The sequence below is a fragment of the Macadamia integrifolia genome, unplaced genomic scaffold, assembly GCF_013358625.1.
Source record: "Macadamia integrifolia cultivar HAES 741 unplaced genomic scaffold, SCU_Mint_v3 scaffold_239A, whole genome shotgun sequence".
NCBI lineage: Eukaryota > Viridiplantae > Streptophyta > Magnoliopsida > Proteales > Proteaceae > Macadamia > Macadamia integrifolia.
The window spans coordinates 4,235-29,174 of NW_024870653.1; the positions used below are offsets into that span (position 1 = coordinate 4,235).

General features: G+C 39.9%; 3 protein-coding genes across 3 annotated transcripts in view; 1 reads left to right on the top strand and 2 right to left on the bottom strand.

The window, feature by feature from the left end:
- Nucleotides 1–1,590: 1,590 nt before the first annotated feature.
- Nucleotides 1,591–3,459, bottom strand: LOC122071496. The gene is made up of 2 exons (XM_042635854.1): nt 2,142–3,459; nt 1,591–2,023 (listed from the first exon to the last, which is right to left on the bottom strand). Exons 1-2 carry the CDS (start codon nt 3,418–3,420, stop codon nt 1,614–1,616), a joined length of 1,689 nt encoding a protein of 562 aa, XP_042491788.1. The 5' UTR covers nt 3,421–3,459; the 3' UTR covers nt 1,591–1,613.
- Nucleotides 3,460–9,885: 6,426 nt separating this feature from the next.
- LOC122071493 (aspartic proteinase 36-like) overlaps nt 9,886–24,940 on the bottom strand; it is an 88,288-nt gene continuing 73,233 nt past the window's right edge. The window contains exon 12 of the mRNA XM_042635849.1: nt 9,886–9,946. Within this exon, the coding sequence (XP_042491783.1) occupies nt 9,901–9,946 (46 nt within the window). The 3' untranslated portion in view covers nt 9,886–9,900. The remainder of the gene's footprint in view (nt 9,947–24,940) is intronic.
- LOC122071495 (uncharacterized protein At1g05835) lies at nt 23,980–24,703 on the top strand. Its single transcript, XM_042635853.1, has 2 exons — nt 23,980–24,139; nt 24,294–24,703. Exons 1-2 carry the CDS (start codon nt 24,073–24,075, stop codon nt 24,599–24,601), a joined length of 375 nt encoding a protein of 124 aa, XP_042491787.1. The 5' UTR covers nt 23,980–24,072; the 3' UTR covers nt 24,602–24,703.

Here is a 24,940-nt window from a genome sequence, read left to right on the forward strand (position 1 = left end):
TAACTTGACACCTACCCAAAGATCTAGGAAGAGTTATGCCTTATTCATTCAAGTGAATTCTCTCTCTAAAGGAGGAGACATTTAAGGGTCTTCGAACCTCATCTAGATGGTAAATCCAAAAAAGACAAAGAAAACCCTAAGGACAGCCCACATATCTTTGAACCTATATTGGTTGAATACTCCATTAGGACGTCAGACTCCTAGTTTGACCATTTGTTTCTTCTGTACTTTTGTGAATCCTCGAAACAATTAGGATTGTGAATACTCTTGCATGATTCATTGTAATTTTTTTTTTTTTTAAGTAAATGTTTGTTAATTTCTCTTTTCATTCACATCATATTCCTACATGGCACAAGCATTACATTGATACCCCTGTACCTTAAAGGGACATATAGATTTGGGTGACCATGATACCACACCCCCTCATCTTATACCGAATGGTATTAAAAAGGGATACACTCGGTACCATATTATGGATTCACTCGAGGTCAAGGGTGACAGGTATATTGGTGTTCCGTGTTAGATGAAACCTTATGTCCTAAAGCCACCTTTTTCATGCATCATGTACAGACATAGTCCAAGGAGAACTATGTACTGACATAACTATTAGTACCAATCTCTACTCTTCTATAGAATCGGTGGCTTGAGCTCTTCCATAGACGGAGATCTGCACACACAGAGGTTAGAATCTGGCCCGGAGTGCCCTCCGGGAAGAAGGCTCTGATGCCTAAGTTAGTCAGGTTTTGATATCGGTTCACATGGAATGAACCTGGGATTCTCAAAAGTGCATACCTGTCTTGTCAGTCTTATGTCCCTCTTATGGTGATTTTAGGGTCTTTTCCCATTGGCTGGATTTCCCACTTAGAGTTGAGCTATCTCCCCCATAACAGTCAACTCAACAGTGGTTAATCCTTCGTCTGGTAACTGCCTTGGGTTTGGTTAAGAGGAACTACTGTGACACCACGTCAGCACGAGGGCTTTCCCTATGGCAATTGCCAGGGGTTTGATTACCTAGTCGAGCACTCTGGTGTGATGGGTTTGATCTATTGCTGGTCGGTCCCATAGTTAGCAAATTCGGATTCGGGAATTATTCGGCCGAAGAATTATTCGGAATAATTCGTTTGATTAATTTAAGGGTTCGGTCAAAAAAGCGGTCAAAAAAGCGGACAAAATAAAAATCGGATTCGGATTCGGATTCGAGAATTATTCGAGTACCAAAATAAAAGTCGGGCAAAAAATTCGGATGTTATTTTTTATAATTTATTGTATCTATTTTATTTATTAAGTAATTAACTTGATATGTACACCTAAGAAGAGAAAATTATTGTAGTTCAAATATACAATACAGTTAAAAAACTAGAAAAAAGTTGTCATTGAGTGATGAAAGCAATGGTTACAGTAATTCAATTTCTAATGCATGTTTTAATGCTTCTACCAATTATCCTGTAGGGACATAAAAGTTCAAAATGACTTCATTCAATCCATGAGTCCATAACTCACATAATTCCATCATTCATGCTTAAAAGGAAAAGCTATTCTAAATAAAGCAAAACATACACAAAAGCATAACAATAGTTATTACAACACCATAACTTAAGTACTCAACTAAATCATTATATACTATCTGGGGGTTGAGTCTCGCTCTCAGTAAAACTAGCACTTGCACCAAATAGCAAGTCTTCAGCAATGCTATCATCCACATCATCCAACAATCTCTCTAACTCTTTATCAACGTCCTCAATGCGCTGATCAAAATCATTGACACTAATATTGTCAAGATTAATGGGTAACATGTTTTTCTGTTCAAGTTCACCCCTTTTTTCCATCATCAATGAATTCATTCTCACATAGACTAAATCATCTAACATTGTTGCTGACAATCTATTCCTCCTTTTGGTTTGTGCTGCATCCCAGGCACTCCAATTTCTCTCACAAGCTGAAGAACTACATGGTTGGCTCAATATTCGAATGGCATACTTCTGTAAGATAGGAATAGCATCACCTTGTATATGCCACCAAACCCCTGTCATTGGCAAAAAAAATATATATATATATAAATAAACAATTTTAAAAGACAAGTAATCTTTACATAAGAAACAATAAACTAAAAATTTTAAAAAGAAAATAATTATTACACTTACGAGGATGACTAGTTTCCATCATCATCTTGGCACTGGGAGTAAAAAGAGTGCTAGACTTCATGTGGTATACTGCCAGCTGTCCATAATATTCTCTCCTCTCATCTTGTGGAACCACTGTTTCACCAATGAAATCTGTTGCATCTTTCATTTGAGGAATCTTTTTGAATCTTTCACTAAAAAAATAAGTGGGGTTGAAAACAGCAGCTGCATAGTGAATGATTCCCAAAATATTTTCATCTCTTCTCTTATCAAAGATTTTCAAAATTTGGTCATACCGGTGGTTTTCCTCATAATGCTTCTCCAATACCTCTCTTGCTCTTTCCATTGCTTCATACAAATACCCTGATGTAGCTCCATCACCATCAACCAAATGGAGAACTCGAATGATTGGTTCCATAAATCTCAAAATCTCTTTTGAATCATTCCAAAACGACTCCCTTTGAATGGTGTCCACTACTCGTTCTGCTTCTAAAGATCTCGAATTTCTTAGACTCCTCCACTCAGCTGATGCAACTAGGAGTCTAAGCTTCTCTTCCACTTCAACAATTGACTGAAGCATTAAAAAGTTTGAAGCAAATCTAGTTTTGCAAGGATATTTTAGATCCTTCTTTGTGAAACTCCTCATCAACTGTAAGACAATTATTGACTTGTACAAGTAGTCAATAATTCTTTTCACCTTATCAAAAATTTCTTGAACCCAAAAAACCTTTATATAGATATCCTTCAACATTAGATTGATACCATGGGCTGCACATCGAGTCTTAAACAACCAACGATACTTTCCAGTAAGCATATCAAGTGCACTTGAATAATTGGATGCATTGTCTGAAATTAGCTGAACCACTAAATTTGGGCCAATACTTTCAATCTCTTTCTCAAGAATATCAAATATATAAAAAGCAGTCAATTTAGCATGAGAACACTCCTCTGACTTCAAAAAGAGAGCACCACCTGGGGAATAAGCAATCACATTAAGAAAAGACCGCTTCTTCAAGTCAGTCCATGAATCAGACATGAATGTACAACCAGTTTGCTTCCAAGAAAATTTTACTTCTTCAACATATTTTTCAAGGTCCTTTCTTGCTTTAGGAATTATTCTTCCACGAAGGGTTCCATAACTTGGAATAGGAACACTAGGACCATAACGGGCTGTGCACTTCACAAAATTGATGAAAGCATCCGATTGAACAACATTGAAAGAAATGTTATTTTTAATAAAAAGATCACGAAGAGATTTCTCCCAAGTTGATTTGTCCATCTTAGGGATCATTTCCTCCATTGTGGACTGCCTTTGACTAGTTATAGCTAAAGGAGAAGAACCAACTATACTCTCACCACTGGTACAACTCTTCCGCTTTTTGCTACTTGATTCAGAATTAATAGCAAGAAGAGCTTCTGCTTGGACATCATCTGATACTTTCTCACAAGAGGCAACATCATGACCACTAACCTTAGCTAAATGATACTTGAGTCGAGTGACCCCTCCATAAACTTGTTTTTCACAAAATTTGCATTTGAAATGTAAACTATCAAGTTGCTCAGCATGTTGCCAAAACTTTTCTTTTTGTCTTCCCATTTTTCCTATTTGTTAAAAGTTGAAACACAAAAAAAAAAAAACAACATAAATCATTTCATATAAACAAACAAATACATCTGATATTAATAACTACATTACATAAGCAAATAGCCTCTGAATAATTAAAGAATCAAGTTTTCAAGTCCCACTAACATGCATAGCCTTTTACAATGCATGACCAAAGGTACAATACAATCAACAGAGAAAAATAAGCATCAAACAGCTCTTCACTCAAAATTGCATTCTTTCCTTTAATTTTCCAACCCAAAGCTGTCAAAATAGTAGACCCAGCCCCTATGCCACATTCAATCTGCCCCTATTTTTTGTACAATGGCATGGAGATATTACTAGATTCACCCAGTTTGTACTGGCAAAGGGAAAGCACAAGAATGCAAATAGAGAGAAGTGCAACAGGTGCAAACAACAGTCCATAAATCCACCTGAGTAATATGAACAAACAAAGCAACATAAACCCCGTCATGAACATTGGTAACCCTGGCATAGCACCTCATGGGGAGCTAACATTAATGGTCAAGGACTGCGGACTGCCATGGCAATTAATTATAGGAACTATTGTCTCAATATCATTAGTTTCCTATCCCAGTCTTCAGGACTAGGAACATTAAAGCTCTGTTTCACCATTCCACTGTAACTCTCAGAAAATAATTGTTTTTATTGTTCTCTTCATTCTTTAATCCATGTTTTTTCCCACCTTTTAGTTTCTCCTTTGAATACTATCTTGAACTTCCACATTGTTTAGTAGTTAGGCTAGAACTAGCAAGTTTTTCTTGCAGTTAAGGTCGCAATGCAAATAGACTTCGATCATCCGAAAAAAAAAAAGAAAACCCCCCAAACAATATCAATTCGATCGATCGCCAGAAGTATCAGAAAACAAAAAGAGAACTAAAATCAAAATCTAAATATAAGAAAATCAGTAAGAAGAGATACCATGAGAAAGCAAAGACGAGTTACAGAAAACCAGCGAGTAGCTTCTACCAGAAGTGAGAATTCAGAGATCTGGAAGTATAAGAAGTTGAATTCTATACCTGCTCCTCCTACTTTGCTTCGTTGGGAAGCAGCTCCCTTAACCACGTACGCTCACCGAGAGAGGCCCCGCGCGACAATCTGTTCGCTTTTGTTATTTTGAACAGAGAAAGGAAAGTGACAACGATGTGAGCAGAGTTAACTTTATGGAACTTCAGGCGTTAGTCACGAACTCACGATTCACACGGCAACACAGCCCGGCTGGCTAAGGAGCATGGGGACACACTGTTGGAACGCATCTGCGGTAGTATTACAGCAGACGAGAAGCGACATCGAGGTGAATGCGTGGAATCTATAGGACCCGGTGACCTGTTGTGGCCCGTACTCAGGTTACCTCGCGTGCTGTCTGTGGAGCAGGTGCGGCGGTCGTCGTCGTCCTTGGCACCGACCACTGCCTGCAACCAGTAATGACAGTCTTCCAGAAACAAAAACGGCTCCTTTTCCTCTTTATTTTGGCTTTTGTCCCATGCTCTCCTCACGAGTCACCTACCTTCGAACTCACGAAGTCACCGGAGAGGCGGAGACATGGATTGGAAGAGACATCAAGTGACTGAGACTGACAGAGTCGCCGGTCGGAGTCTCGGAGATGGAGAGGATGAGGGTTTGGGGGAAGAAATAGAAAGAAACGAAAGTTCAGAAACCCTCTTTTTGGCTTTTGTAATTCGATTTTTTTTTTTTTTAATAAAGTGTGTTTGAACCGAATTATTCGGTTTAAAACGGTTCGGTCCGATATAATCGCGATTTTAAATCTAATTAGAAAAAGGCGCGATTTTTAAAGAATTTTATTTATAATTCGGATTCGGTCAGAATTTTTCGTTTAATTCGGAAAAATTCTGTTCGCGCGAATTATTCGCGAATAATTCGGCGAATTTAATAACTCTGGTCGGTCCTTGAACATTCCTGGGTCTTAGTACATATATTATGGTATATCGTATTACCCCTACCCCTTGAATTTTGAGAATCAAAAACTCGATGGAGTCTGAAACAATGATACTTCCTCTAGTAATACTCCTTTTATGGTAAGTCGGCTATAAGCGTTAAATGTTTTCCTTGAATTATGGGGATAGTTGTCACGTCGCACATGTGAGCTCTATTCGCAGAGTGGACGGTTTTCAGTCCACGCATCCATCTTTTGCTGGAATTTGATCTATTATTCAGGATTTGTGGAATTTGCTGATCTGAACCGTCGAAATGTTCTCATCCTGTGGCTATGTTATTTTGGGGTATTTTTGTGCTTTCCCTGGGGTTTTGAATCTTTTGTTAATTCGTGCCTGGGGGGTTGAAATCGTCTGCAATTTCGATCTCGTACAATTTCGTGAAATACCCTCTTTAGGGGGTGACACATGTATTGATACCAATACAATGGTCCAGATCTGATTTAAATGACTTAAGATTTTATTAGTTGTACCAGATCTGGACCATTGTATTGGTATCAATACACGTGTCACTCCTTAAAGGGGGTATTTCACGGAATTATACGAGATCGAAATTGCAGATAATTTTCATCCGCCTGGGGGAGAAGTTTGTTTATTTTGTATAAGAGTTTGAGTGTTGTTGCCTGTTTACCTTCTTCTGCCGTGACTTTGCTTATCGTTTTAAGGCATCTGGTTGGATTTCTTTTACCTGCTTGCTAAAATTATTTCGTGCTTTCGCGATTGGTAAGTGGATATCTCTTTGTTCGAAGGAGTCTTGCATTGTTATCTTTCATCTTTTTCTTCTTCTTCATTGTTCTTGTAATGGGGTCTAGAACGACATCTAAGTCTGAGGATGGGTCTGAGTCAATAGGGAGGGTTCTCCATAGAGGCCCCGTCGGTGGTGGTGGTGGGAGCTCCGGTCGGAAGTTCATTCCTAAGTAAGTTACTCCCAAAAAGAGTCTATGTCCGGTCCTCTTTGGTTCCAACAAAAATGACCCTACCATAGAATTGTCGGTCGGGCAAGTGAGGTTCGTGATTACCTCCGCAGATTTGGATAGGTTCCAAACACGGTATCATATCCCAGAGTCTGTACCTCTTCGAGTCCCTAATGTGAGAGATAGGGCCAATGTTGCTTGGGAACGGGAGATATGTCTGTATGAGTATGCTCTCATAAATGGTCTTCCTCTTCCTCTTGCTCCATTTATTTGTCAAGTCTTGAGCCACTATGGTATTATCTGTGACACCTTGATTTTTGAACTCCAGCCTTAGAAACAAGAAGTTGATGGAGAAGGGTACCTGGGGAAAGGACACCTTATTGTGATGTAGGGATAGCTCTGTTAGTTAAAACGGGAACGGCAAAAAAATATTGTTCGGTACGGACATGTTTTAAACGGATCAAAACGTGAACGGGACAATCAAAAATACGATCAAATACGGTAAAAACGGGAAAAAAAATAAAAAACGGACAATACGTGTTTTAAACGTTTATATTTAAATAATACAGTGTCAAAAAAATGGCAATATATAGACATAAATTGGCATGATAATTCTCTAAATACCTAGATAATAATCAAAACAAATATAGATAATATTCATTTGAAGTTTTAAACGCATTTTAAACGCGTATCCATTTTTAATATCCATTTTTCTACTATCAAAAAAACGGATACGCGTTTAAAACTTCAAATAGCCCCGTTCCCCTTTTTTATCGGTTTTTTATGAAAAATTCGACAAACGGTGTTTAAAACGATAAAAAAACGGGACGACGTTTTAAACGTGAATTAACTAACAAAGAGGGATAGTCTTAAGGATGCCCACAAGACTGAAAAAGGATCCCACATCAGGTGGGGTACCTTAGCCAGAAGACTGGACAGTAGAGGACCAAAAATGGGCAAACCGGTGTGAGAGCCTCTGCGCAACTGGCCTCCCTGTTCGGTTAACAGAATGCCTAAAAACTGGTTTTCTGTTGTGGGACCCACACATTTCCTTGTTGTATGCCCATTATTCTTACAATTTAATAATATTATAGCAGCGACTAAATGTAAGAAAGGATTTAAAATAACCTATTATAGTATATATATATATATATATATATATACAGTAATAGTCAAGTCGGTGGAGCGGATATAAATAGAGGGAAGGTCGGTTCAGCCTTTCTCTTTACTGCTGAGAACAGAACGAAACCAGAAAAGAAAAGAAGGAAGAAAATACAGAAAAAAGAAGAAGAGAGGAAGGAGAAGGAAGAAAGAAGAAGAAGAGAAGAAGGAGAAATCAAGAGGGATATCAGTTTCTTGAGGCAGCAATTGGAAGTGTCTGCAACCAGGAAAGAGGTTTAACCTTTTGCTAACCTGAAATGGCAAGGATGATGCCGAAATTGGAAGCTTGGGTTGGCCGATTTAGCTGAAATAGGAAGATGAAGATGAAATCTGAGATTTCAAAAAGGTGTAAGAACATGAGCATGTGAAATTCTGTTTTCTTTGCTGAAATGAAGCTTAAATATGAAATGGATTACCATGCATTAAGGCCAAATGGGTTTGAAATGTTAAGATTCCTGCTTAAATTTTTAAAACAGAAAAATTTCTTTGAATTGAAGTGAAATCCCACTTTGATTTTACTGATTTAAGGTTTTAAAGACATATGCAAGATGAATTAGAGGTCTGATTCTATGCATGCAAGTGAAATTGAGGTTTGATCATTAAATTGAAAGCTATATGTTGTTAATTCCACCTCTGATTTCATGATTTGTATGGGAAATTGGTTCAGTTGGATGAAATCTGGAATTTATGCTAAATTGTACATATCTAATTTAAGAAATTGAATATGGAAGTGGAGATTGGACCAAGTGAAGACTAAACTTACTGTTATGAAGTAATTGGAACCTCAAACCAAAGAAGTAAGCAGTAATTACAGGGTTTAAATTCTGCAGAACACTGGCAGAATCAAAATTCTACAAAAAAAAGGGGCAACAAGCAGGAGACCATAGGCCAACCGGTCGTGCCAGAAGTCTCTAGCTGGTTAGACTTCCAGAGATTGAAATGATTTCAGAACTGATCTAAAACTCATTGGGCCTAATAAGGACCTCTTAAATACTATAAAGGGGACAGTGTGGCCAACTACAGGAGCGAAAGGGGACCCTAAAGTGAACCTAAATAGAAAGGGTAGAGATAAGAATAACCCTATCTAATCTAGTTTGATAATAATTATGATGTAAGTATGTTATAGATGTTGATAGAATGATACACATTGGTTTAGGAACCTAAATTACCTAGTGAGGATACACGGTGACCGGAACTCAATGGTAACAACTGTGATTTGGATAACAAGGTGAGGGGTTTTTTACTTTATTTTACGGAGTGTTTTACATTATTTTCTATTTCTGCATGAATGGCGTGTATGTATGATTTGTTATGTTGCCGCTATGCATGTTGTTTGCTATTAATATTTGCTAACCTGTGAATATGGATTGGTAAGGTTGTGGACGGGTTTCTGGACTGCAAAGGTAAGTGAGGTAAGCCATTGTGATTATGTGATTGTGTGTTGTGAATATAGAATGTGGCTATATGGATGTGGCCCACAGTTGTAACTATTGTATTGATAGTCTAGGGCATGGTGTGGCCGAGGTGTGTTTCCGGTACTGTGGGCTCAGAGATCAATAGCATAGTTATGATTGTGACTCTGACAGTCGAGGGCACTATGTGGACAAGGTTTTGTCCGGTACCACGGGCCTAGAGGTCAGAGGATGTGTGATGTACTATGGGTGGTAATGATTGTAACATCGATGGTCTGAGGCATGGTGTGGTCGAGGTGTGTTTCCAGTACCGTGGGCTTAGAGGTCAATAGTACAATGATGGTCACTGTTGTATGATATGGAAGCATATAGAATGCATGGTTAGGATTCAAAAACCCTAGTGCTACACCCCTTGCCAGTAGGGGGTTAGATACTGGCTAATCCCAAAGGGTGGTATGTTATTGAGAGTATGGCGTACTGTACTCCGAGGCAGAAATAACATGGGTGACCGATGTGTAGGATTTCAGGACCATGGCTATCCACTACACTGGTGACCAATATGGAGGATTCCGGGACCGCAACAGTTCACAGCATGGGTCACTGATGTATAGGATTCCAAGACCATGGCTGTCTGTTTGGGGTTACCTTTGGAGGTTTGCAGGGAGACCGATTGTGTAGGATTCCAGGACCTACCTACAGACTTCCACTTGCAGCAGCTTATATTCCTGAGGCCCAACGTATAGGGTAGGGAATGCCACCTACGCTGCATAGCACCTATATCATATAATGGACCTAATGATGGAAATAGGAAAATAAATAAATGGATTCATATGCATGATATGTCTGTGTGGAACTTATATTGCATCTTACGTTGTGTGCCTGCTCTTAATGAATTCATATCCATCATATGTCTGTGTGAAACTTACAATGCATCTTATGTTGTGTGTGCTTGCTCTTAATGAATTCATATGCATCATATGTCTGTGTGGAACTTACATTGCATCTTATTTTGTGTGTTGCTTGCTCCCAACCCTCATTGTGCATTCCCGTGTTCACCCCTCTTTGTTATCTTTCTAGATGCTGAGGCAGGATGAACTCTGCCAGCGGATATGAGGTTTGTGTCTATGAGACACCAGGATGCTGATGGACATCACTCTTGCTATTTTAGTTACTCCTTTTGATGTAAATAATGATGAAATATGTAAGATGTAAATATTACACGTGTGGGTTGTTAATAGATGAATCTTGTATATTTGTAATTTATCACTTTAGTACATCACCAGTGATATTTGTATGATTTATTTTAGCGTACTTTGATTTTAGTTGTGGTCTTAATGGCATTTATGAAATTAAGATACTACATCTGTGATCCTGGAGGGTTAGGCTGACTGGATGTGGGTGTCCAGTGCCATATGCCTTGGCCAAATGAGGCAGGGTGTGACATTATCCCACTCAACTAGTTCTGAACTCGTGGTTGATTCTTCTAGTTTCCATGTTCGGTTGAGGGATTTGAAGGTGGAGCCCTCTCTTCGCCTGTTCATCAGGCTATACTCTCTCTCCAACCACAACGCTTTCCCTAGATGGTTCTATTTTAGACATCATAGTGCATCTCATAAAGTGATTGATTTCTTGCTGACCTCCATTCCTCGATGGAAGGATGGGTTCTTCTATGCTCGTCCTTCTCATCCATATGGGATTCCGACCAGGTGGTCTCTGGTGAACACGGGTAAGGCGAACAAGAAGCCTATCCTTTGAGATGACAAGGAAGAGGTCTTGTTGCTGTTGTCCCAGTCAGTACGGGTGGTCATTGCGTCTCGGTTGCCTAAGGATTAGTACCTGGCTCAGTATGGTCTGAGTCCGGGTAAGATGTTTCCATTAGTAGTTGTCTTGACTTAGTTTGTTCTATTTCTGGAAGTTGTTCTTTGCTTTTCTTGTGTAATTTACTTTCTTGTATGCACTCTTATTTTAGGACCCATAGATCTTTACTATATGATCAATATTTTGGATATCCTTGATGTCAAGGAGGACGTCGTTAATGTAGAGGGGAATGTGAATGAACGAGGAGGGGGTGGTGATGATTATCTCCAGATCTCGGAGGAAGCGCTTGAGCAGCCTCTTCAAGAGGACATCCCATCTATGGAGGTCGAGTCGTCGAATGACGGCATTTCTCTTGCTATCGAGCCAAGAGGAAGCAGAAGCCGGTCGTTCATACCGAGACGGAGGAAGAGGAAGGTGTAGCTTCTCTTGAGGAGTCTATTATTCCTTCGCCATATTTGGATCCTCACGTTACTCAAGGTGATTCAGAGATGGTTACTTTTGACCCTACGAAAGTTGGAGCAAAAGCTGCTTCGGAGTATATCTCCAAGCACTCAAAGAAATAGCGAGCGGAGAAGGGGAAGGGTATTGACACGTCCTCCCAAGAGCTTTATATTCCTCAATACACTGATGATCCGATGTTGGCCGAGAGAGTTGTTCTAGAGAGTGTTCTTCCCATGGATAGGGCCAATTATAAGGGGAAGAAATTTCGGTACCTGTTGGGGAAAGGTTTTACTCATTTAGCTCTTGTGAGTGTTCATACGGCTTTGATTACTTGGGTCTCTTTCCTTTGTTGCTATTTGGTCGAGTTTTTGAATTTATTGAAGTTTTGTGTTTGTTTCAGAGTCAAGCACTTCTGGGAGAGTTGTTGAGGCGCACTAATGAGTATTAATAGTTAACGAAGAGTTTGCGAAAGAAAGCCGAGGATAATTCTGCGAGCCAGATGAGGACGAAGTGGGAAGAAGCTAAGAAAATGAAGGATACTGCCAAGACCGAGATTGTTGTGAAGGAAAGGGAGATGGCGAGCATAAGAGACCATTATAAGGATTTGGAGATAACTAAGGTGAAGACTGTAGCCAAACTGTTAGGGGCTGAGAAGGAGTTAGAGCAGAAGAGTGCAGATAATGAGTGTTTAACGAAGGAGGTGGCTTATTTGAAGGATTCCCTCACGACGCAGGAGCGTCGCACATAGAAATATGCAAATGACACTATGCACACACGCAAGCAAGGTAATGTCGAAGCGCTTGGCGGGATAAGCGATCCAACAATTTTGATAGTGAGGTGGCGCTTTGTGGAGCTCGATGGTATCTTAAAGGAATTTTGCTAGTCCAAGAAGAAGCGGCACGCCAGCATCCGGGTATTGATCTGAGCCATTTCTCACGAGAGTGGGAGAAGGTAGAGCGCCTAAAGATCACGCTGGAGGAACGAACTTCCTCGAGCTCCACAGCTGCCGCTTCGCCTACTCGCAAGCACAGTACCCCAAGTGATATTGTTCCAAATGGTTCTTCTATGGCCACTCCTGATTCTTCTGCCCCTGCTACTGCTCCACCTAAAGCCTCTTCTGATCCCTCCGAGAATGTAGATCACTAAATGTATTCAGCTCTTCTTTTGTTTGTGTCTAGGTTCCGAACTTGTCTTCGTTATTTGCTTCCATTTTGTGATTTTGTACCCCTTTTGATGAAGGTTGTTGATGTAATGGAGGTGATTTATTTTTGCCTTTAGTATTTTTGTATGTAGTACTTTTTGTATTGTGGTTCTCTGTTATTATGTGGTGGAGCTCGCGAGTCCTCGTAATGGGGAGGCAAGAGGTTCTAAGTGTAGAAGCTTGCAAGGTCCTCATAATCATGGGGCAAGAGATCCTGTTCATATGATGCTCGCATGTTCCCCTTGTAGCTTTGAAAGAAAAAAGAAAACAGAGAGAAAGCCTTTCTTTGAATAATATTTGCTTTATTGATAGTATTTCTTAAGGTTTACAGAGTTCCATGATCTCTCAATTTTCTTCCCTTTCATGTTTTGGAGATGATAAGTTCCTGTTTTGATTATCTTTGCTCTTGTATGGTCCTTCCCAGATGGGGGCAAGCTTCCCCTGATTCTTTGGATTTGAAACTTTTGTTCATCTTAAGACCAAGTCCACTAGTTGGAATAGCCACTCCGTTACCTTGGTGTTGAAATGTTGGGCTACTTTCTATTAGTTTATTTCCATTTTCTCTTTTGCTTGTTCCCTGGCTTCTTCTAGTAAATCGAGGTCATTCTCTAAGCCTTCCTTGTTTGTTTGTTCTCTATAAGAGCTTATACGAAGTGATATTGCCCCTATTTCCACCGGGCTGATTGCCTCTGTCCCAAACGTAAGGGAGTATGGAGTTTCTCCTATTGTTGTTCTCTCGGTTGTTCGGTGTGCCCATAATATGCTCAATAGTTCTTCTACCCATCAACCTTTGGCATCGTCCAATCGTTTTCTTATTCCTTGGAGCAAGGTTTTGTTCGCATTCTCAGTTAACCCGTTGGTTTGAGGATATCCTACAGAGGTCTTTCTATGATAGATCATCAGGTCTTTGCACAATTTGGAGAGGCTTTTGTTGTCAAATTGTTTTCCATTATCAGTGATTAGAATCTGAGGTATGCCAAATCGAAAGACGATGGATATTTTAAAGAAATTTGATGTGTTATGCTCTATGATAGTTGCTAATGCTTCTGCTTCCACCCATTTTGTAAAGTAGTCGGCCGCTACTATGACGAAGTTTCTTTGTCTGACTACTATTGGAAATGGTCCTAGTATGTCCATGCCCCACATGGCAAATGGTAGAGGGCTAGTCAGAGTGTTGAGTTGAGTGGCTGGTCGCTTAGGTATTGGGACAAAGAACTGCCATTTCGAGCATTTCTTTACATATTCAATTGACTCATTGGTCATTTTGGGCCAGAAGAATCCTTGCCATAGTATCTTATGAGCCAATGCTTATCCTCCCAGGTGTTGACCACAGATCCCCTCATGTACTTTTGTTAGGGCGTATTCGGCATCTCGAGGACCAAGACACTTGAGCAGGTTGCCCGAGAATAACCTTTTGCATAATATTCCATTGTCCAATACTGTAAATCTTATTTCTCGTTGTTTTACCTTCCGAGCTTCTGTACTATCTGTTCCTTCTGTCAAGTATTTATAAATGAGAGTCATCCAGGTATCTTCTTGGTCAATTTGCATTATCTGGGTTGTTTTCTTCAGATAAACTTGATCACGAAAGTATCTCAACAAATATGGGAGGGGTAATGTTTGAATATGAGGTTGTGGCCAATTTGGATAAGGCATTTGCTACTATGTTTTTGTCCCGACCAATTCTTTGTATGTGCACTATCTCAAAATTTGCTAAGAGTTCTTTAACTTTCTTTAAACATTCTATCATTTTGTGCTCTTTTGCTTCGTACTGCCCTATTAGTTGACATACGACCAGTTGGGAGTCACTGTAAATATTCAATTTTCGAACTTCAAGGGATTTTGCTAACTTGATTCCAGCTAGTAATGCTTCGTACTTGGCCTCATTATTTGATGCTTGGAATGAGAATCTGAGGGCGCATTGTATTCGGAAGCCTTCTGCTCCACTCTTGGCTGTACTGGAAGATTCTTCTACAAATATTTTCCAATTGGAATCGGTCTTTTCCATTGGTCTGTTTGTGTCCTTCTTTCCAAGTTTTGTTGCTGGTCCGTAGCTTCCTTCGGTTGAGGGTCAAGTATGGTGCATTCGACCACGAAGTCTATTAGTGTCTGAGCTTTGATGGTTGACCTTGGTCGAAAATTTATGTCAAATTCTCCTAGCTCAATTGCCCAACTAACCATCTGCCCAGTTGTTCTGGAGCTATGGAAGATTTTTCAAGGGTTGGTCGGTCAAGACTGTGATCTCGTGTGCTTGGAAGCACGGTCTGATTTTTCGTGCTATAGTTTTTAAGGCCAAGGCTGGATTTTCTATCTTATTATACCTTAGTTTCGCATCAACCAAACATTTGCTCACATAATAGATAGGTTCTGATGTTTGTCTTCTTCTTTGAGTAGTACTGCACTTACTGCAAGTGGCGAGATACCCAAATAAATTTGCAACTTATCTCCTTTGCTCGACTTTGTGAGTAGTGGTGGTGACATCAAATACTCCTTCAATTCCTCAAATGCCTTTTGGCAGCTATCATTCCATTCAAACTTTTTGCCCCCCTTTAGTGTTTGAAAAAATGGTAAATACCTTCCTCCAGCATTAGAGATAAATCGGCCGAGTGCAGCTAACCGGCCTGTCATTTGTTGGACTTCATTTATGTTTTTTGGTGCAGCCATTTTCTTGAATGGCATGTATTTTTCAAGCTTAGCTTCTATTCCTCTGTGGGAGACCATGAATCCAAGAAATTTTCCCGACGTTACCCCGAAGGCACATTTGGTCGGATTAAGTTTCACTTTGTATTTTCTCAACACGTTGAAGGCTTCCTCTAGGTCCGAAGTGTGATAAGTTGACATTTTTCTCTTGACTAACATGTCGTCAACATATACGTCCATGTTCCTTCAGATCAGGTTTCTGAAAATGTAGTTCACCAGTCTTCTAACCGAACGGCATAACTTCGTAGCAATATAACCCTTTATTTGTGGTGAAGGTTGTCTTCGGTTGGTCGAGCTTGTTCATCTTTATCTGATTGTAGCCAAAATAAGCATCCATAAAGCTTATGCGCTCATGGCTTAGAGTTGCATCTATGAGAAAGTCGATCCTTGGTAGGGGATAATCATCTTTTGGGCATGCCCTGTTTAAGTCTTTGAAGCCAATGCAAATTCTCCACTTTCCATTGGATTTTTTCACCATAATGACATTTGCCATCCATTCAGGGTACCAGATTTCTCTGATGAAGTTTGCTTTGAGGAGCTTTTGCACTTCTTCTTGGATGGCCTCTTGTCTTTCTGGTGAAAACGACCTTTTCTTCTGTTTTATTGGTCGGAAGGTCAGTCAATGCTTAGTTTGTGCTCGATCACCCTTCGATCAATACCCTGCATATCCACCGCCGACCATGCGAACAAGTCAAGGTTCCTTGTCAACAAGGAGATGAGTTGCTTGCATTCGGGTCCCTGCAAAGATTTTCCAATCATTAGTTGCTTGGATTTATCTATCTCTATCGGACTTATAGGTGTTAGCTCTTTGGTCGGTTCCCCTCTGATCCTTTCTTTTTCTGCCCTGTGGTCATCCATTTCCATTGTGAGTACATCATTCAATGGTCGAGTGTCCTTTAGTGTGTTCATGTAACACTTTCTAGACTCTCTTTGGTCGCCTCTACATTCTCCGACCCCTCTTTCAATTGGAAACTTCATTTTTAAGTGATAAGTGGACACCATTGCTTTGAGGTTGTTTAAGCTTGGTCGCCCTAGTATTGCATTGTATGCTTATGGAATGTCTACTATTAAGAATTTAACCATAGAAACATTCTGTCGCTCACCGAACCCTGCCCAAATTTGAAATTCGATCATGCCTATGGTCTGACTGGTGGTTCTGAAAATCCGTATAGTGGAGTATGGACTGGCTTTAGCTTCTCTTCATCTATCTCCATTTTCTTCAAGGCCTCCCAAAATATGATGTCTGCGGAACTCCCATTGTCAACCAAAACTCTTTTGATCGAGAAAACTCCTATTCTTAGAGACATGACCATTGCATCATCATGAGGGAAATCTACCCCTCTCAGGTCATCATCCCCGAAGGTAATGACTTGCTCAACTTTCGCTCTTTTGGTGAGGTGCTCGGCATAGAATACACTCTGGGCATATGACATTCCTGTTGATCGGGAGTCTCCTCTGCTTGACAGTCCTCCTAAAATTGTTGAAATAACACGAGGAGCTGGGCTATCTCTTGGTGCAGCTCTTCGAGCATCACTTCTGTAGGGTGATCTGGGTCGTGACCATTCTCAGTTCTTTGATCTTTCTGGTTCTGGTAATATGGATTGTGGCAATCTTGACGATGTTTCCACTATTCGTTCCCTCCTTCTGGTCAATCCCCGTCATTTAATCGGGTATTTGGCTGTCTTCCCAAGAACCTTTTCAGGTAACCTTTCTTTATGAGGTCTTCTATAGCCATCATGAGCTTACGGAAATCTTCAGTAGTATGACCATGGTCTCTATGGTATTCACAGTATTTGTTTTGATTTTTGCCTTCTGGCAGGGTCTTGATCTTTTTGGGCTCTTTCATCTTTTCTCTTTCTTCATTGGTGATGTGCATGAGTATATGGGACCTTTGCTTGTTCAGGGCTGTGTATTCTGCTCGCTCTCTTCTTCTATTGTTTTGTTCTCCGAACCTGGTTTCTTCTATCATCTTGTTGATAGCCTTATTTTCGCTCATTGATTGGGTTGGAGAGCTTTCGACCATCTATCGCTTCTTCGACATTGATGTATTTTCGGATCTTCTCCCTTAACCGACCCAATGTCTTTGGCTCCGACTTAGAGAGCGAGAATATTAGTCTTTCATCTTGGATTCCACTTTGCAAGGCCATGAGTTCCACCTGCAGGTCAAGGTCTCTAAGCTCCAATTTTTTTAGGTTGAATCTATACACGAATTGTTGGATGGTTTCTCCCGGCCTTTGCCTTAAGTTCATGAGATTTTGTGATATCCTTCTGCATATTTTACTTCCTACGAAATAATCGAGGAATTTTCTGTTCAACTTCTTGAAGTTGTATATAGAGCTTGGTTCTAGGGAGGAAAACCAAGTGGCAGCTGGCCCTTGGAGAGATGCCGAAAAGATTCTGCACAAAACAACCTCCATCGCTCCGTGCACTATCATAATTGATTGGTAGGTATGCAAGTGTCCCCATGGGTCCTTGGTCCCATCATACGGCCGAAAGGTTGGGACCTTGAAGCTTTCTGGAATAGGTATCTGCATGATCTCTCGAGATAGTGGTGTCTCACCGAACATCTCAAGTTCGTCAGGCTCTTTCTCTGAGACCATTGCTCGTTCGATCTTGGCTTGCAGTTTTTGAAACTTGTGGTCGAGGGCCTCTACTATCGAGCTAACTTTGTCATGTCGCAGATTGGGGCTCAAGCTTCCCTACCCTATTTTCTGGTCCTTCTTGGACTTGTCGTACCTCTCCTTTTCTCGAGTGGGTGGTGATCTTTTGAGCCCTTTTCGTGCCTCTTTTTCCTGGACAGGAGCAGGAGATTTTTTATCTTGGGGACGATCGTCCCTTGGCCGGCGGGATCGTGGTGAACTTGGAATCCTTTGGACATGAGGCGCAACTATGTTCATCCATGCTTCTTCCCGTTGACCCAGATTGACTTTGGTGCATTATAGAGGTTTTTTTGTGATGACTTATCTTTTCGAGCGGTGGTCTGCTAAAGTTCTTGGATGCCTCTCAGATGATCTCAGCTATATTCTATACTTGTTCATGAAGTTCTCTGAACTGTTAAGCTGTCACCATTTCTAGTGGTTTGTGATTCTTGGTGGTTCTTGGCAGTTCTTTGCTGGTTTCCTCCATCCACCACAACTAGAACTTGCTCCACTTCCTTCGCCGTTTCTTGCTGAGGGTGGAGAAATGGTGGGCCTAAGGGTTGTCGTCCTTTTTTCGAACTTGCTACGGTGATCTTCGGCATGCTTTTTCTTTTCTTCTTTCATCAGATTTGGCTTTATTTGTCTTTTTGCTTGTTTCCCACGGACGATGCCACTGTTAGTGCCAATCTCTACTCTTCTATAGAATCGGTGACTTGAGCTCTTCCATAGACGGAGATCTCCACACATAGAGGTTAGAATCTAGCCCAGAGTCCCCTTCAGGAAGAAGGCTCCGATGCCTAAGTTAGTTAGGTTTCAGTATCGATTCAAATGGAATGAATCTGGGATTCTCGAAAGTGCATACCTGTCTTGGCCGTCTTATGTCCCTCTTATAGTGATTTTAGGGTTTGTTCCCATTGGCTAGGTTTCCCACTTAGAGCTGAGTTGTCTCCCCTATAACGGTCAACTCGACCGTGCTTAATCCTCCATCTGGTAACTGCATTGGGTTTGGTTAAGAGGAACTGTTGTGATGCCACGTCAGCGCGAGGGCTTTCCCTATGGCTGTGGCCATGGTCGATAAAGAGATGGATGGTCAATGTTACCCTGGTCGAGCACTCTGGTGTGATGGGTTTGATCATGGAGGGTTCGATCTATTGCTGGTCGGTCCTTGACCATTCCTGGGTCTCAATACATATATTATGGTATATCAATAACAATTATTTTTCTACCAAAAAAACATAACAATTATTTGAGACTACACATTCAGTTGTCGTGCACTGAAGGAAGAAACATATTCCATTTTAAAGTTGAGGTTTGGGTGTTTACAACTGCATCACTGTTGGTTCCTAGGGTTTTTTCTTACCTTAGACACCTTGATTGGTTTGGTTTCTCTTTTTTATACTTTTTTTTACTAGTTCTATGTTCATTCAAGAGAGCATGTCCTTCACCTTCTCGCATTTCACATTTCTTTTTTCACAGTGTAACCGAGAGTTGCATCTTCCCACTCTTTGAACACTAGTTCTCTTCAAAGAAACTACCACTAGACTTGTAAGATCCTTTCCAAATATCTCCACCAATTTACCGCTGGAGTATCCAAGCAACATACATATAATGAGTACAGGCAACGAGCCTCCACACAGTTTTGGTCCTATAGAGTACAAGATGGCTAGAATGGAGCTTATGATGGCTAATATGACTCAGATGATGCAAATCTAGATGAACCTTTTCCAATCTACAAAATTTTTATATAATTTTAACCACGAGTACCCCTGGGGATGCTCATCTAATTGATAATGGATAAAGAGGAAGTGACAATGTTCAAACCAAGTGAAAGCTTCAAGGAAGCCCCCAAGACAGAAAGGGAGAGAATCCAAAGTGAGAAGATGGAGAAGTTAGAGTGGGGGGAGTAGGGAGAATTGTTTCAAACATAACCTTGAATTGAACATAACAATGATTACTCCTCCTAGAATCGCCTCCTTCGCATTGGCAATGGAACCTTATTTAATAGATGTAGAAACACAACCCTAAAAGCGATGAAGAAGGCAATGAAAAAACAAGAACAAACACTGCACACTGATTTACGAGGTTCCACAAGATTGCCTACGTCCTCGGTGAGATGAGATTACAACGCTCCTCACACTTCTGAAAATTGCTTACAGAGAAAGTAAATCTCACTACAAATATATAACGAAAACCCCTAATACTGAAAAGTACAAAAAATGCCCTCAAAATAAAAAATTCGAGCAGGGGGCCCCCCTTGCAACCCTCACAGCCCGCTTAACAGTAAGTGAGACCACCGTTTTTTCGAGGGCCTACACCAGTACTCCCTAGATTAAACTACGATGGAAACAAGACATCATACACCAACAATAGGATATGATTCACTTTTCCCCACCCATACAAGGAGGCACTTTTTTGATCTAGGGATGTCTTTTTTTTTTTTTTTTTTTTGGGGTGGGGGGGGTTGTGGTGGTGGGGGAGAATTTGCTAAATATTAATTTGATCATGAAAGTGGGAACCTAGGCATATCCCTGAGCCCAAGCCAAGATGGTATAAACCTGACTTCAGAGGTACATCCCACTTCTCTCATCAAACCATCTTCACCTTTAGTCCTAGTTTTAAGCATATTTTCCCAAAGGTGTTAAATTAGGTCATTGACTTTGGCTGGAACGGCGTAAATCCAACAATCTCCCCTTGTCAATCTGGCATTGCCTTTTTTAGCGTCATTTTAGAAAGAAAAAAAAATCTGCTAACCATAGTATTTGGAATGAGCTTTATGTTGATATATCGCACGTTAAAATCAAGCAAACGGTTGAGGAGTTATGCACATCAGAAGTCAACCACAATTTGGACTAATAGGAGCCTACCAGCTCAATAAGTTCCCCATGAGTATGTAGGAGGACTTCCTTGGACCCATGCACACATTTTTTGCACATGTGGACCCCTCGTGGATCCACACATACGATTTTGGGAATCTCCCATTTTGGATAGCTCCCAATGCTTACCTTATTGGGAATCCCTATAAATAGACCCCTTCATGCTTCCTTGAAAAGATACACTAAGGATCTCTTTGGTATGATTTTTATTTGTATTTATTAACTATTTTTTAGAAATTATTTGTGACAATAAATTATGGACCACAAGTAGTATTCGTTTGGTTACTATTTATAAAATAGATTATATAATGAGAAAATAGGTTTCATTTTTCACCTTTAGTTTTGAGCTTCGAGTGAGAGAGATGATAGAATTTGGGGTTTTTTTTTTGGAAAAGTATAAAACATACTAAAGTTAGCTATTTATCATTGATTTTGAGTAGTTTAGCACACATGTTCATTTAAGATAGTAAAAATCAACATAAATGATTTGTTGTCACAAATCACAAATAGCTTGAGAGTAATTTGTGATTTGTGATTTATTCTAATTTATTATAAATAGAAGTAAGTGTTATAAATTATACCAAACACTTGTAAAAATAGAAATAAGTCAAATAAATACAAATAGAAATCAAACCAAAGAGAGCCTAAGAGAGGCTCCTAAAATTGGGGTTGAAAACTCCTGATGAAAGAGTGCAATGGGGTATTGAGACTCTCGTGGAGATTTCTCTCAAATTCCAAAGTTAGGGTTGTAGATCCATCAAAGGGTTTGAATATTAGGCTAAAATACCTTAGGCAAAAGCCCCCATTTTATAGAGAGAGAGAGAGAGAGAGAGAGAGCAAAGGGATCCTCCCCTTTAGTTTAACACAGTGCAGTGTAGTGTAATACATTAGTTAATTAAGCATGTTCTAGGTTCATTAGTATGCTTAGATAGTAGTAGAAGTTAGATAAGCATGCCATGAGTTACTCAAAGTAGTTTCTTAATTAGCATGTGTTTAATTAGATATGCATGATTTATAATAATTGCAATTAATGTAAGCATGAGCAGGGTTAATATGTGATGCAGTACTATATACTAGTTGGCCAAACATAGCCGTACATGAAGGTTTATGTCATATACATTTGGCATAACGTTTGAATTTCAATATTTTTTTGTCGAGCGGAATGAGTGCCTAACCCCTTCCCACCTCCATAGCTTGTCCCTTAGCCAAACCTCTAACTAGACCATGAGTTTGGAGTTAGACGGTTATTCTCTAATCAGGGACCAAGCCTCCTTTTTACGAGTCCTAGGCTCTTATCCTAGGTGGTGGCTCCTCCTTTCCTATCCTCGTATAGAAGATGAAAATTTGTATTGACCGATAGTAGGGACCTAACAATCAGTTGGGGACCCATAACACCAAACCACGTGCAACGTTCATGCAACACCATTGCGTGTTTTAGGTCCATTCATTGGACCTACAGTTACAAATGGATTTTCCCTTATCTTTTAATATACAATCTTGTCAGAAATTTATTCCTATTAAGTGTTTGCCACTAAGGAAAATTTTGGGCATTTTGTTCATGTGGTTATCACATATATTTTCCAACTATGGTTCGGGCATATAAATGCAAGTACTTATATTGTATGTATATCTAACTAGATAATTTGAGATTCTTGCATGGACTACAATTAGTTGTTTTATGTAACAACTAAGTATAGCAAAATTGTTATCTGTTGTACCCAAGAGGTTCTTACTATTGCAGTTGCACCTAGAGCATTTGGGTATACTAAGGTTGATGTCTACAATGGAAATATATCAGTGTGTTAGATTCACAATGTTTATCTATGAATAGAGAGATACTCAACAAGAAATCAACTTCCCATATAGAGCAAATATCCGGAGAGAATTATACAATTGTGATTAGACTAAAAATTTGAGCTTTATGGTTTTTGAGGCCTAATGTGTGAGGATCACTTTTGCTTCTCAAATTCTCTGTCGATAATTGAATGTGAGAACCCGCTCGTTTGCAATGGAATGTATGATCAAGAGTCATATTCCTTTAGAGTTACTGCACTTGGGGTACAACAAGGTAACACTAAAACCTTAGTTTTGGATTTTGTTCTAATGCCCTAATGCCTACGAGGAACAATTTATTGTGGAAACTTTGATTCGAGATCGACCCTGCCAATATTTGCACCCCCAAAACCTTTTTCACCTAACTTGGATTTATTCACAACTTCTAGGTTCATCATAGGTCACCATCTTGGGTAGATTAGAAATATACATGGATTACCTCTAAATTTTACCTACGTTAGTGCAGACTTGGACGTTTTGAGTTTAAGACCTACCAAGACCTAAAAAATATATTGGCTGTCAAGGATATTTATAACTTTATACCCTTCAAAGATCTAGATACAACAAACAGAGTAATAACAATTTATGCAATTGTGAAAACATAATATTCAGATTTCCAAATTTAAAAGTCTTTTTGGACACAAATTTGTGAAACCACCATGATATCAATTTAGGAATAGTGCAGATATATAGCCAGTAATGATCAATTGGGTCTAGAGGATCTAATTTAAAAAACAAAAAGGAAGGGTATCTAATCTAATGCACAAAGGTCCGGAGAGAATCATAATGTACGCAGCTTTATCCCTACTTTATGGAATGACTATTTTCAAGGTCTAGAGAATCCAATACGGATCCAATATTACAGCCATACGGAAAACCTAACAAGTCATATTTAATACGATTGTTTGGGTAAATTTTTGCCTATCAATCACAGGCCTAGAGAGAGAAAAAGAGGAATAACATGAACGTCAAATGTCCAAGTTTCAAGATGTGGGGGGAGGGGTTTCCTTATTCTCATGCATGATTGATTGTCAAAAAAGGACTCCCATCACATGCACATGGAAGAAGCATTCAGCAGAGCATGTGCTTGGAATGACCAAAAAGGCTGTTTCGCCAATTGCTGCTATGAATTCTACGCAGTCTGCAGAGGACCCATATGCCAGACTTGGCTTCTTACGCTTTTCCCACCACGTGAAGCAGTTTGTTTGGTGGGAAGCACGTATCTCTCAACCTCCTCCTTTCCCTTTTTCTCTTTAACCTCCATGCATGTGACCCGTCTCTCTCTCTCTCTCTCTGAGATATAGATACCCTTTCTCACTCTATAAAATAAGATGAGTTGAAACTTTCTTGAAACACTTCTTTTGTTATCATATTAGAGCTGAAAATGCCAAGCCAAACATATCTGAAGCTTGTCATTGGAGTTCTGCTTGCATTAGCCACTCTCCACAATGGTCTGCACTCTCTACAACCCACCCACCCCCCCCCCCTTAAATGCTTTTTTCTTCATCTTTTATGCTTAACCACTTTTAGAAATAAAATGAACTATTTTGCTTCAGTATTTCATCCTCCTCTCAGTGGGAGTTTCTAATTAAACATGATTTGCAGGGTGGGGCTTGAAGTGCAGTAGCAACAGTCCTACAGTGACACAAACTCAGGTAGGGTTTGGGAACCCTCCCAAATTCATGGTGGAAGTCCAGAACAGCTGCCCCATTTGTCCAGCCATCGATGTTCACGTAAAATGTGGAAGCTTTAACCAGGCTCTAGTCAATCCAAGGCTGTTCAAAGTATTGGGATACAATAACTGTGTTGTTAATGGTGGGTTGCCATTGGCTCCCCTGGCTAAAATTTCCTTCAACTATTCTCATCCCAAGTTCATCTTATCCCCTAGTTCTTGGTACTTCCAGTGTGAGTGAAACTTAAGTGACCATCTTACCAATATGGTTGGTTTTCTCACGGTCCCATCCCCATTTGATTCTCTGTTCTCTTATGATAATACTAAATCAACTTCAAAAATATATCAATGTGTAACAACTATTCCCTTATCCACTCGCAATTACATTTGTAGCTTCCCTGTTACTCTGCAAGGTAACTTGCTGAATAATCTTAACCCTCAACTCCAATAAGATTTTTTTTTTTTTTGGATGAAAAGTCCTAGAAGATTGACCTTCAAATGTACCCATATCAGTATTCCTTCATATACCACCCCCCAAAAAAAAAAAAAAAAAGAGAGAGGGAGAGAGAGAGAGAGAGAG

Excerpts from the sequence above, each read along its gene's own strand:
- LOC122071496 (XM_042635854.1), bottom strand. The coding sequence starts at position 3,420 with ATGGAGGAAATGATCCCTAAGATGGACAAATCAACTTGGGAGAAATCT. Across the intron at positions 2,024-2,141 it reads GATGGAAACTAGTCATCCTC|GGGTTTGGTGGCATATACAA; the intron begins GTAAGTGTAATA and ends TGCCAATGACAG.
- LOC122071495 (XM_042635853.1), top strand. The coding sequence starts at position 24,073 with ATGCCAAGCCAAACATATCTGAAGCTTGTCATTGGAGTTCTGCTTGCA. Across the intron at positions 24,140-24,293 it reads ATTAGCCACTCTCCACAATG|GGTGGGGCTTGAAGTGCAGT; the intron begins GTCTGCACTCTC and ends CATGATTTGCAG.